Source organism: Vigna radiata, chromosome 7 (genome assembly GCF_000741045.1).
Source record: "Vigna radiata var. radiata cultivar VC1973A chromosome 7, Vradiata_ver6, whole genome shotgun sequence".
In the NCBI taxonomy this organism is placed as follows: domain Eukaryota; kingdom Viridiplantae; phylum Streptophyta; class Magnoliopsida; order Fabales; family Fabaceae; genus Vigna; species Vigna radiata.
This window is the reverse complement of record NC_028357.1, coordinates 41,803,849-41,817,667: the sequence shown is the minus strand read 5'-3', so window position 1 is coordinate 41,817,667 and position 13,819 is coordinate 41,803,849. Positions and strand designations below refer to the sequence as shown.

Here is a 13,819-nt window from a genome sequence, read left to right as displayed (position 1 = left end):
CTGTTTGTGCTTAATCTTGGCGCCCGGGCGCCCCAGAGAAGGGGGTTGGGCGTAACTTTTTGCTGACATGGCACCCTATACCTATTTAAGGCTCACATGCAACGAGGGTACCATCTTCTTAGCGACTGAAGCTCGAAAACACCCCTTTGGACCTATGGGAGCTGACTTTGGGTAGTGGGAACTCTCATTTCTCCTTCCTTGGGTCTTCATCTCTTCCACTTTTTTCCATTGTAAGTTCAAGCTCTCTGGAGAGCTAAGTTCTTTTTGTTGGGAAAAGATGTAAACTATGAAACTCACTTGTAAATGCACTTGTTTTGAATGAATATAAGCTTCTTTCGTTATTTGCTAGTGTTTATTTCCTTTGCTTAAAGCTTGTTGTGACTTGATCAACCATAGCATGATTCTAGAGTTTGCTTAATGTTGGGAAATGTTGTGTGAACCTTGAACTGGACTAAACACCTAAGGGAGATTATGTCTAGGGATAGAGCTTGGACCCTTAGTTCTCTTAAACCTTTTCTCTTAATACAGATGAACTTGTTGGGTTGCAAAGGGATTGAGATTTAACAAGTAAATCTAGGCTCTCTCACCAAGGGATTGGGTTTGAGTAAATGAGTAGGTTGATAAGAGCATTTGATTGAAGAAGAAGTTATGTGCATTTGCATGAGAGTTTAATAGTTGAAATCATTCTCCAACACCTCAATTCCATATCATTTATAATCATCTCATCTTTTAGTGTTTTGACCACAAGAAGTTCAATCTTTTACTTTTGCATTATGTTTATTTTCATTGCACCAATTCATATTAAATGGAATCATTCGTTAGTCTAAATTAGTTAGATAATTATACGATAGAGTAAAGTGTTATTCGAGTCTCTTGGGATACGATATACGGTCTTACCGGTTTATTACTTGAACGATTTGGTACACTTGCCAATGAGTTAACAGGGAGCTCTCGTGGTGGTACATCCAGAGGATGTGGAAGCCAAATATGCCATTGTGGGGAGGTTGTTGTGTTGAGAGTGGCAAAAATAGTTAAGAATGAGGGGAAGCAATTCTAAGGTTGCCCTAATTACAAGGTTTGTAGTTTAATTTTTGTGATAATTTGTTCTGGTGATTAATGAAATGTTAATGATTAGATACTTTGAACAACGGACAAGAAATGAAGAACTTCAATGATGCAATTTCTTTAAGTGGCGTAATGAAGATAATGTAGATGATGTTGGTAGTATTATTGTTAGGCAAAGGAGAAAGATTAATAGCATGGAGAAATCTGTTATGGGTTTTCATAAAAGGGAGAAGATGTTGATTTGGATTCTATGTTTTATGGGGTTGATTAGAATCATCCTTCTTTGTATTTTGTTTAAAAGTCCATGATGTGTTCTAGTAGTCAGTTGTTGTGAAAAGCACTTTGGCCTTATTGTAATATGATGTTTTGAAATCAATGAGAAATGTGAATTTGTGCATCTGAATTTATTGTTTGAATATACATTTTTTCTGATATATACAAGATAATAAGCTAATTGAACTTTAGATTGAAATTACAATAAAATGAGAAAGTGGTGTGTCATCCTCATTATAACTAACAAAAAAAATAAAGGAAGTGGTTTAAGCACAATCATTGTAATTGAAATGAGATTTGAAAAGCAAAGAGGAAATGAATGTGTAATAAATTTGTGGCTTCAGAATGTGCATTGGACAAAAGCAACACTAAATAAAAAACTTTAAAGCATGACGAAATAAGTGTAAGAAGAAGTGCATTTATAGACTTTGACCACATAAGATTATTGTAATCACATGATGTAAGTGTACCCTGGACTGACAAAGATCAAGGTAAGTTAGATTTAGTCCTCAGTGTCACCTAGACTATCAAAGACGAGTACATGTAACATGAGTATTATACATCACAACAAAGAAGCATATCCCTGTCATTGTAATTCAGATTATAATCCAAATACATATCACATCTTACAAAATACCCAATTCAAAATTAAGTTCAAAATACATGTCAATGTTTACAAAGAAGCCAATATTTGGTTGTACCATACTTAAGCTAAAGTTGTCAATATTGTGACTAAGGTGTTCAAAATACATGTGAATGTTCTAAATAACTTCTAAACTCATGTTGCAGATGGTTGTGTTTGTTCAAATCTATATTGAGTAAGCCGACTTGGTCCTATAGTTGGCTAGGTTTCTGACTTGGTCCTATAATTAGTTGGGTTTCAAGTTGCTGACTTGGTGTTGTAGTTGGCTGGGTTTTAGGTTGCTAACTTGGTGCTGTAGTTGGTTGTGTTTCAGGTTGCCGACTTGATTGAGATTGGTTTGTTGGAGGACCTTGTGGGTAAGTATTTCTTTTATGACCAAGACGTCTATATATGGAACATCTCTTACGAGTTCCATTTTGCTTTAGTTGTGTGTCATCCTTCTTTAGCTTCCAAGCCTCTAGCCTTCTCTTCTTTTGTGGTCTACCAGGTAACACCATTTTAGGTGGAGGCAAAACATCAGGCTGAGAAGTCATTTCCCATAGGTGATGATCGTTGACATGGTATATCATTGGAATGTATGTTTCTTGGTATGTTGACCTTCTAAACCAATTTGGGATGTAGTCTTCTCCATTGATATACAAAAAATTCATGGCAGCTAGTGCATGACAACATGAGATTCCTGTTAAAGTCCACTTTCCGCAGCTGGATTCCACTTTATCTATGTCAACCACATACTTATCACCAATCATTGAAGTGTGTCTGACCTCAAAATTTTTTTGTCCTGACCAACTGCAATGATAAGCAAATTAAATCAGTATTTAAAGTAAAATATTTAAAACATCATAATGAAATCCAAATTCTGATGTAGTGATGTGCACATACCTAGGTATCCAAAATTTAGTCATGCACAATTCCTTTTCAAATCTTTTTTTAATTTTTTTGGGCAAAGACAACTTTCAAATGTAGTTATTTTCTACCTATTTGTTACCCATATCTTCATAAGGTACATATGAATGCCTTGCATCATTATGATGATGGGCTTACCTCTTGCATGTAATATGACACTATTAAAAACTTCAGGCATATTATTGACTAAGGTGTCACAGATAGCTTTACCTGTAAAGCTTGAACGTGACCAAAATCTAATTAAACAAATAACAAGTGAAATTATCAACTAGGAAAAACAAACAAAAGTAAATTTGAAGAATCGATTTAAATATATGTTACAGGTTGACATACCTTGGTGGAATTGCTAACAAGTATTTAATCGCATCTGGATTGACATCTTTAATTTCTCTCATCATTGTCTCCCATCTTGGAGGGTGTGTTGATGATGTTGCCTTTCATAATAGATGTTTTAGAATTTGGCTAGGAAATTTCTTCCTAAAATTAGCATAAATGTGGTGCACACAAAACCTTTACTCCACACCAGGGAGAAGTTCTTGTAATGTTGGTCCAAGTCCCTATCAAAGTAAAAACATAAAGTTATACAAGTTAAAATAAAACACATGAAGGTTTCAAAGATAAAAAAAAAAGCAATGGGCTACGTTACTCACTTTTTGTTGATCTAAAATATATGCAATAGTTGAAAAAAGCTCCACACCACCAAGATCATTAGTGAGCAATTGTAAAAACCAACCCCAACTGTCCTTATTCTCCACCTCCATAACAGTATATGCCAAAGGACACATTTTCTCATTCTCATCTTTTGCAACTGTAGTTAACAACTCACCTCCATATTTTCCTTTTAAGATACAACCATCTAAACCTATAATAGGCCTACAAAACACGAAGTCGTCCTTACCGGCCTTGAAACACACATATATTCTCTTGAATATTAGATTGTCCTCATTAGGTTCAACCTTAACTTTGACAGTTGAACCAGGATTAGACCGAAGCAACTCATTTGCATAGTCATAGAGTCTTTTATATTATTCTTTAAAATCACCTTCTATTTGTTTAAAAGCCATTGCTTTTTCCCTATAGGTTGTAGACTGAGAAACACCAATGTTCCACTTATTACAAACTTTGCTTTGGAGGTTATACATGTTAGTATTAGGATTCTCTTTTATGGTCTTCTCTAAACTCTCACTCAACCATTTTGAAGTCATTAAACGGATGTTAAATTCCCTACTACATGTGTTTTTATCTATAATCTTCCTCAGATGCCATGTATTTTCAACTGCCTTATATGCATAATATGCATGCCATGGACATTTTCCTTTTGCCCCAGAACATCTGACACATACTCTTCTTTCGTCATTTTTATAAACTTTTAATTTTCTTCCATTCTTTACTCCATACGTTCTTATATCTTCTGTAAAATCTTTTTTCTCAGGGAAATACGTGCCCACTTTCCATTTATATTGTTTCATACTTTTGGGCATTGAAAAAACCCCAAAATCCCCATACTCATCTCTATCACCATCTGTGTTGTTACTTTCAACAACATTGTTCAAAATCCCATATTCCCAATCACTTTCTGATAAACCCCTAGGTCCACTAATTTCTACTTGCTTAGTAGCTTCAAATATATCACATTTCATCTCCATCGTCAGTCAAGACATCCTCTTCAGACCCATTTCAACTTCTAACATCATACTCATTAGCTTGTACATCAACCTGACCCTGTCCCTCCACACCATTACCCTCTACCTCAGCCACTCCCTCTACCTCAACTTGTACCTAAGGTTGTACATCAGTCACTGCCTCTGCCTCAACTTCTACCTCGCCTTCTACCACAACATCTACATCAACCACTGCCTCAACTTCAACTTCTACCTCAATTTCTACTTCTACTTCAGCCTCTACATCAGGCTATACATGAGCCACTGTCTGAACCTCTACTTCACCCACTACTTGAACCTATGCATCATCCACTACCTCAACCTCAGCTTCACCAACCTCTATCTCAACTTGCTTTTCCATACACCCTCTCTCTCAACTTCTGCTTCACCACTAGGTCTTTCAATTTCGGGTTGAGAGGAGTATTCCAACTCTAGAAGATACTAAGGCTGGCACACCATGTGTACAACATAAACGTGAGCTTGACCATTCAACATAACAATACTGACTAGATGACATGCACCTTTGTCTTCTGATAACAGTTCCAAACAATCTTCTAACACAGGACCACGATCCAATGAATAGCACAACTTCTTTACATTCTTATAACCCATCTCCTTAAGAATGCTTAATATTTCAAAATAACTCCATCGATCTGGATCAATGTTTAAAGTTGTGGTTTGACCATTATGGTATCTGAATGTCCCATTATTATCAAATTTCCCTGCATGGTGAAACACGACTTCAAAGTCTGAGTTGGCCATCTAAACTAATATAAAATTTGTTTATAGTTAATCTATGCTTAACCCAAATGTTATCTACCCAAAAAACAAGTAAAACTAAGCAAAAGCACAAATACGAGAATAAAAAAAATTGTCCACACACCATCAGGGGGACCACAACCACAATGATGCAACACAAACAAAGAAAATGCACAAATAATGGGGGACAATAAATAGACAAAGCATACAAAAATCAAAACTTATGGGGGAACCACAACGACAACAACCAAACACAAAACAAAAGCTACCATAAACACACCTTTGAATAGCGTTTTTCATAATACCCACGAACACAATTTCTGGAAAGGCGTGTCCAAATCCAACGTAGAACGATCTATACACGATTTGTATGTTCGCAATGTAGGTCAAGTGCGACAACAACTATATTCTCTCGCACAATTCCAATTGCCCTAATCTCGTAGAAATCAACCCTAAATCAATTTTTTCCCCCAATTTAAAAAGCTCTATCTTAATAAAACACCATATCTTCTGTAAGTAAGCAACATGTCAGCATGCACAAAACAATATATTAACTCCGTTTGATTATACTTAACGGAATGGACAAATTTGACGCAAATTTTAATAACTATGGACATATTCCAATCACTTTTAAAAGGAGAGACTGAATTGACATTAGCCAACGAAACTGGGACAAAATTAGCTATTAAACCTAAAAATAATAAGAGAAATCAATAAAAAATTTCCTTTACAACACAAAAATAGGTAAATACACATTTAAGGTTTGTAATGCACTACCATTTTTAATCGGCCTAAAATAAGCTCATAATCACCAAATGTGAAGCTAAATAAAAAGATCATTACTTTGATAAAAGCTAAGAGATATAAGCACCATTTGAGTTAAAATTACTTTGTCTAAGTCAAACACGAAATATTCCATAAAAATTGAACCTTTAGGATATGCAAGGACTTTTAATCATACACATGAAACTTTGATTCTAGAAATTAATTCTAATTTTTAGTAAGCAATAATTAACCCGGGGATGACCGATAGAAAGAAAAGTAACGAAACATATATATGAATATGTAGGCGTTGGATCTAAAACTTAGTTTAAATGAAAGGTGTGTTAAACATTTCGTGGGATATGTTTGATAGTTATTGTTTTGCACAAAGCCACCAACTTGTGAGAGCCTTTAGGGTTTCATAACTTACGTCTTGTTCACTTGAAGGGATTTGAGGGGGAGTAATTGAATTGATATGAGGGGATTTGAAGATAATTTTTGTTGTTGTTTATTTGAGTGGATTTGGAGGTAAGTGAAAGTGGATTTGGAAGTAAAGTTTGTGAGAATTAGTGTATGATTTAATTTATGTGACAGATTAAAAAAATTTACTTCCAAATTTACTTTCACTTACCTCCAAATCCACTCAAATAAACAACAACAAAATCTTCAAATCCTCTCAAATCCATTCAACTACTCTCCCCAAATCCCTCTAAGTGAACAAGGCATTAAAGAAATTGGGTAGGTTGATAAACTAACCCAACTCACTACAGACTCAATTTCAGTTAGTCGGGTTCTTAATAGGTCAGACTCAAAACTAGCTCATATCGAAATTTTAATTTTTTTAAAAACCCAATCCAACCCAAACTCATTGGTTTGTCGAATTGACTCATGGGTTCCAACCTGTTTTTACAACAACAGGAATAATTGTGACAAGAGACTATGATACATAGTGTTGTTGTTGGGATGATTGAGTAGAGTGTGTTGGTGTTGAGATGATTGAGTAGAATGTGTTGGTTTTATTGGTAGCATAAATGGTGAATTCAGAGATGATAACATGTCGGATTGAACATAAATAATACTTAAAATAAACTGATTAAGTACACTTTTGTTTTCCTTTTTAAGGGGTTGGTAGTAGAGTTTTGGAAGGGAAAGGAAAGAAAGCGCGAATCTTTTATTTTTAGATCACGAGTTATATGAAGTTTACAATAATAATTAGAAACGCAAGTCATTAAGTTTATATATATATATATATATATATATATATATATATATATATATATATATATATATATATTACTTTTCTTTTTTTATGAGATAATATTATGAGAAAGTTGCCTTTTTCTTTTCACAGTTTATTTGTGAAGATTTTTAATATAAAAGGAGAGTTTTGGGGTTTGGAAAACTTGAATAAAAGATAATAATGGAAATGAGAATAAGTTTACTTAATATTAAAGTAGAGTAAGTTTAATTGAATAAAAGGTAAAAGAAATTAATCACTTAATTCAGATTTAAGGAGCTAGTATGGTGAAGTCAATATTGATACAAGTCATTTTATTATGTACAAGTCAAGTCTGAAGGGATTAGACTTGTTTTATTTATATAAATTTGATTTAACTAAGTTTTAAGTTTATTATAGATTTGAGTATCTTTAAAAATTTTATTGATTTTTTTTTATTTACTATTTAAAAAATTTATATTTTTCAATTGAGTTTTTATTGTTTATGAAGTGTCGTGATTGTAATTTTATTGTATTTTACTTTTGTGTTAATAATAAGCGATTTTTATTGTTACCATTTCAATGTTTTAGAAAACAAGAATAGTCTTATCAATTGTGATGTGAATAGTTCCTTGATGTAAGTGATGATGTTGAAAGGAAAACATGATGATCTCATTATTTTGCATGTTTTCTAATAAAAGTTATTTGTCATTTATATTATTTTTCTTAATATGTAGAGATAAGTAAACACGATTATGAAACACGATAACAATCATCTTACACAATTAACAGATAAATTAAATTACATTCACTCAATTGAATAATATACAAATATTAATAAATCAAGAAAAATTTAGTGAGGATTTAATTGAAAATATTCAAATTTCTCATGGGCACGAAACTCAATTAATATAAATTTTGGAGATAAAAGAAATATGGAGGGGAAAGTAAAGATTATCTATTTTGTTCTAATTTTAAAATGATTTTTTTCTTAATATTTTGATTACATAGCTTAAAAAGAACTCAAATGTGACTAATTTAAATATTTTTTTTATTAAATAAAATGTTGATTAAATTATAATAAGAATTAAACTCTTACACTTACACTACTCTGGATGATATGAAGATGGTGATTTGCAATCGAATAGATTGCTTGACTTGTATCAGTTACAAGGAAAAAATCACATGCAAATGTGCACGTGTAACCTTATTTTGAGTTACTTTGCCAAGTTCTCAATCCACCCACCTATAGTCATTACATTACCTCCTTTATACCTCAATATACATATTTGCTCCTTAAAGAATCAATGCCATGACATAGCCAGTTAAGCATGTGTTTTTGGTGCTATTGCACTCTTCATTCAGTTGATTTGCGTATGAAATAACAAATCCTCAAAACAGATTAAAGTTTTGAACATTCTCTAATCCCTTATGTGCAATCCCAGATACATATAGTTACTATACACGTATATCAATAATCAATTGTAACAAATACTCAAAGGTATTATCACCTTTTTGATTAAAATTCGTTTATAGAACTTGATTGAATTGAGTATGATATGTGAAGGTTCCACCTTTACTATGTGTTTGGCCCTTTACAACATCCTTAATTCATGGCCTTCTCAGGAACCCACTTAATAATTAGCTGAATTCATCCAATTTCCAGCTTATTTCCTTCCATTTTGCCTTCACCAGTTAATGAAATGTCCTAGTGCACCAAAAGATCATTTTGTCTTTATCACTTATAAAAACTCCATATAAAGAGACTATCTTCTCACACTTCAAATCAGAAGATTTTCAACCAAATATGGCAATACGTGAGACATATATGAGAGTTTCAGCTCCATTGCTGGCCTATCACTTGATGTGTCTCTTTGGAGTTATTGCTGAGAGTAATTTCTATGAAGACATTGCCATCACTTGGGGTGAACAAGATGGTCTGAAGATACTAGATAGCAACTTTCTCATGCTTTCTCTAGACCAGTTGTCTGGCTCTGGCTTCCGATCCAAGGCAGAATATCTGTATGGAAGAATAGACATGCAGATTAAGCTTGTCTCTGGTAACTCAGCTGGCACAGTCACTGCATATTATGTGAGAAATCCTCAGTTTCTGTCCTCAGATTCTGTTCATGCATATCATATGAGAAATCCCTGTCTGCATTAAACCAGCTAACATTAAATAAGCATATCAATCTTGGTCACAAAAAGATTATATATATCTATTGTTACATGGCATAGGCAGAAGCGTTTTATCACATTGTATATATTTTATGCTGTTTTTCTTACTGAATTTATGTGTCATGCATGGTGATGCAGTTATCTTCAGAAGGGCCAAATCATGATGAGATAGATTTTGAGTTCCTGGGAAACATCACTGGAGAGCCCTACATAGTCCACACAAATATCTACACCCAAGGTATAGGCAATAGAGAACAGCAATTCTATCTTTGGTTTGACCCCACAAAACATTTCCACACTTACACAATTTTATGGAACCCTCAACGCATCATGTAAGAAACATAAAGCTTTCATTGTCTTTTTATCCTATGTTTTACTATTTATATCTATTATCTTTACAAAATTATAGATGTTTAGTAAAACAAAAGTGAAAATTTTCATAGAAGCATCTCTGTTCCACAGTAATGCATAGCTACTCCACTGATAGATGTTTCAACATTTTGGCTAGTTTTTTGGTAGATAACATCCCTATTAGAGTCTTCAACAACTATGAATCCAGGGGAGTTCCATTTGCTAGCAACCAGCCCATGAGGCTGTACTCCAGTCTATGGTGTGCAGATCAGTGGGCAACAAGAGGAGGGCTTGCGAAAACCAATTGGTCCTATGCTCCTTTCAAAGCTTACTATAGGAATTTTGATGCTAACGCATGTGTGTGGTCCAAAGGATCATCTTCCTGTCCTTCAAACTCAGTTGCCACTACTCATAATAATACTTGGCAAGTTCATGATTTGGATGCTTATGGTAGAAGAAGTCTGAGATGGGTGCAAAAGTATTACATGATTTATAACTACTGCAAAGATTACAAGCGATTTCTTCAAGGTCGACCTCGTGAATGCAAGAGCTTTCTTGATTCTCTTGAGTGTGGGATAAGTAATTTTAGATTATTTGATTCTTTTAGTTTGTGTATTCAAATGTTCCACTCAAATACACGGTTGAATTTGAGTTTAACTTAATTTACTTTTTCTTGGTTGAACTGATAACTGTATTTGTTTATTTACTTGTTTTTTCCTATTCTAAACAGTGTAAAATTACTAAATCGAAGTGAATTCTTCATTTTAAAGGTTTTCCAATCATACAATTTGAACTGTTTTTACAAGTTTAAGGATGATAATTGATGCTTTACAACAACAGTAACATCAATAAAGATTCATTAAATATAGGGTAATAATACCTCACAATTTTGTGATTTTCAATAAATTCCATTCAATGAAACTGTTCAAAAACGTTTGTTGAAAGAGTGTGTTTCTAAAGTTTTCTGGTGTTGCAGTTTCACACCGTTCAACTATTTTCGAAATTTCAGTAGAAAGAATGATAATAATTTCTTCTAGCAAAAGTTAATTAACTTCACATAATAACCAGTTAAGCAAGCTAGTCTACACTCCAACAATCTTAACTGGTGTGAAAGTTGCATGGAAAGCTTTTATCTGCTTTGTGGGATGTTCATGCACAAAAAGAATTCTTTGGGGATATTAGAGAATATGGAAACAACTCATGGATCATTTGCATTATGTGATGAAGAAACAAATAACAGAGAATGCTGGAAAATTGCTTAGTATGGAAACATATAGCTGCAAGGGTGAAGGCATAAATGAGGTCAGAAGTTGGTTCTTCTACTTAGCAAACCTAACAAAGGAAACAACGAAATTAAAAGAAAAAAACTATAAGCATTTAAAGTAGGAAAGTTCAAGCGGCCACTATATATAGCAAATTGATGTACAACAAATGATTGATCCAGACTACATCAAACAATGTACAAATAATTCAATAATATATTACATATAAATTAAACTACTAGGACCAATGGCTTCATTCCCTATTCCAAACTTCAGGCATATCAATCCATAACTCCAATACCTTCAAGCGACAAAAAATCTTTCATGTGTTAAACAAGATGGTCGATTCCTTGTGCCATCCACCACAAATTTCTCCAAACCTGTAAAGTTCATGAGAAGTAGTAGGGCCAAATTTTTAGAAGTAAAACAAAATGTTGAGGACATCAAAACAGTAATGTCTGGGAAAAGAAAACTAATGCCAGATTGTTGCATACAAAACATAAAAAATAAATTAATATAATGAAAGAAAGGATGATAAAGAAAAAGAAGGATAAAATATCATCAAAAGCAAAAGGAAAAACCAGTACATTACGAAGAAAACAAAACATTTACAAATGAGCACACACACACATGATGAGAAATTCATCTTGGCCATACAATCACAATAGAAGGTCAGAGATTAAATTTAATTTAAGTAAAATGATTCTAGCCATACAGAATTGGCCCCTATAAAAATAAAATCCCAGTCAGCAGCAACAAAAAAATGAAATTTTTAATCTCTGTAGAATTCATGGGGAGATCTTTCATCCCAGTGTAGCCCTCCATATGTCTCAACTGTATTTAAGGTTTTTCAATCCTATTTCACATAACCAATCTCTGTTTCAATCCCACCCCACCTCAACCAGAACCATCTTCTATGTTCACACTATCAGTATCCAGCTTTGTTTCACACAACAAAAGGTTTCATGTTCAATTATGTGTATAACACTATTACCAGTTTGTGAACTTTTTACATTGTATCCTCTATCCTTGGCGCGTGTTTGCTACAATCAAAAAAGTCTCTTCACATTATTTCCCTTTTTGAAATAACTTTCACCTAAAGGACCAGAATGATAAACGATTTTTGTTCATGAATACTAATTTCAATTTCTAGTGAAAAAAAATATACTTTCTTGAATTCCTTTCAGGTGAACTTCCATCTCCTAGTACGCTAGCTACACCAATCTCCTAGTTAACTCAAGACACGTTACTCTGTTGATCATACACTATTCAATTGATAATGGATAAGATTTTCTGCACATTCAGGTATTTTTCTCTTTTGTCCAACTCCAAGTATTAACAGACAAACGGTAGATATAAGCAATAGCTTGGTTAAATTGTGTATTTACTATGAGAATATTTCCTAATAAGCTTGTGATGTTTATTGCAAAAGAGACAGAATCAGTATACATGGGTACATTCAAGGAAACACATAGGCAAAACATAACAGTTGCAATCCCCTCCAAACTTTCTCCCACTACCCAAAATCACGTATATCTTGGACTTGATCATATACAATGGAACAATTGGAGAAAACAAAATGGGAAAAAATTGGATTCATGAAGAAAGAATTTGTTTTAGTAGGCCCCACTCCTGGAAATCCTTGCATTATCCATCCACCAAGTATATGTTTGCAACACAAAGTAGCATTTTTATCTCTGCTCTATTACGCTGTATTTTGGACAAATATTCCATCAATATCCACATGCGGATGAACTCTCCAGAAGGCAACATAAAGAAACAATCACTAAATATAAACATACTGAGCATGGATGCCGTACACAATCTTATTCAACCACTACCTTCTATCCATTAAGTAGCAAGGATATATAATACTGATCAATCTTTATCTTCTCTACCTTCCTTCCATTAAGTAGCAAAGATAAATACTACTCATCAATCTTTTTCTTTTCTACCTACCATCCATTAATTAGCAAAGATAAATCATACTCATCAGTATTTTTCCTAACATTCATATAAGCACGTCTCTTAAGTTAAATCACTATACTAATCAAAGAAATATTCTTAAGAATAAACTAGATCATCAAATCCTTGGCCAAAAGACTGTATGCTCAAGCACAAAAAATAACAACATAAAGGTACCCAAGAGGAGAACTACTAGTATAGTAGCACATTGACAACGAAAGGAAGACTCACATAAGAAATGATGGTAATAAACTCATAGTGATAGTGCTGAGTCAGAGACATAACAAGTTCAGAAGCAAAGAAGAAGCTTTGTATTAAAACTCAAAGGAAAAAACAAAAAAGATAAGTACTTTAAACATAAAAACTAAAACCCTATGAGAAGAGAGCATGAAACAGCGGCAGGAGAGGGAAAAGAGTAACCTTTGGACCAGAAAGCACGTGTTGAGGAAATGGGTATGAAAAATGCCATGGGATTGGGAAAGTGAGTTTTTATTATCTGAAGACAAACAGCAGAGATAAGAAGAGAGTGCAGGCAGATGAGACATTATATTACAGAGAAGTGTGTGTGAGAGAGAGAGAGGTTCTTTCTTTTTCCGAATTCCGAGGTAATGTATACGGTTTGAAAATGAAAAGCCCCACCTTTACTCCTATTGTGTTGTGTGCTGTGCATCCATAGTCTTTTCTTCCTGTTATGTTGTGGCTAATGAATTTAAAACATATTAAAAAAAGATAGTAAAAGAAATAAATTATATGTAAGAATGTTCATTATTAATTCATG

The 13,819-nt window shown here is 33.5% G+C and overlaps 1 protein-coding gene and 1 long non-coding RNA gene across 3 annotated transcripts; one reads left to right on the top strand and one right to left on the bottom strand.

Moving 5' to 3' along the window:
• Positions 1-471: 471 nt before the first annotated feature.
• On the top strand, positions 472-10,518 carry LOC106766462 (probable xyloglucan endotransglucosylase/hydrolase protein 16). Of its 2 annotated transcripts, XM_014651190.2 has the most exons (4): positions 472-541; positions 9,166-9,377; positions 9,602-9,795; positions 9,972-10,518. In XM_014651190.2, exons 1-4 carry the CDS (start codon positions 472-474, stop codon positions 10,474-10,476), a joined length of 981 nt encoding a protein of 326 aa, XP_014506676.1. In that variant the 3' UTR covers positions 10,477-10,518. The 2 variants fall into 2 exon arrangements, with proteins under 2 accessions (XP_014506676.1, XP_022639463.1); XM_022783742.1 differs by lacking the exon at positions 472-541 and having other exon boundaries at positions 8,819-9,377.
• Positions 10,519-11,167: 649 nt separating this feature from the next.
• Positions 11,168-13,706, bottom strand: LOC106767766. Its single transcript, XR_001376178.2, has 2 exons — positions 13,462-13,706; positions 11,168-11,456 (listed from the first exon to the last, which is right to left on the bottom strand). It is a non-coding gene; the product is annotated as an uncharacterized LOC106767766 (long non-coding RNA).
• Between the last annotated feature and the right edge of the window lie 113 nt (positions 13,707-13,819).

Bases quoted from the DNA above. Each gene is read 5' to 3' on its own strand.
- LOC106766462 (XM_022783742.1), top strand. From the start codon at position 9,093: ATGGCAATACGTGAGACATATATGAGAGTTTCAGCTCCATTGCTGGCC. The intron at 9,378-9,601 runs GTGAGAAATCCT...ATGGTGATGCAG, and splicing joins GCACAGTCACTGCATATTAT to TTATCTTCAGAAGGGCCAAA. The intron at 9,796-9,971 runs GTAAGAAACATA...CATTTTGGCTAG, and splicing joins TGGAACCCTCAACGCATCAT to TTTTTTGGTAGATAACATCC.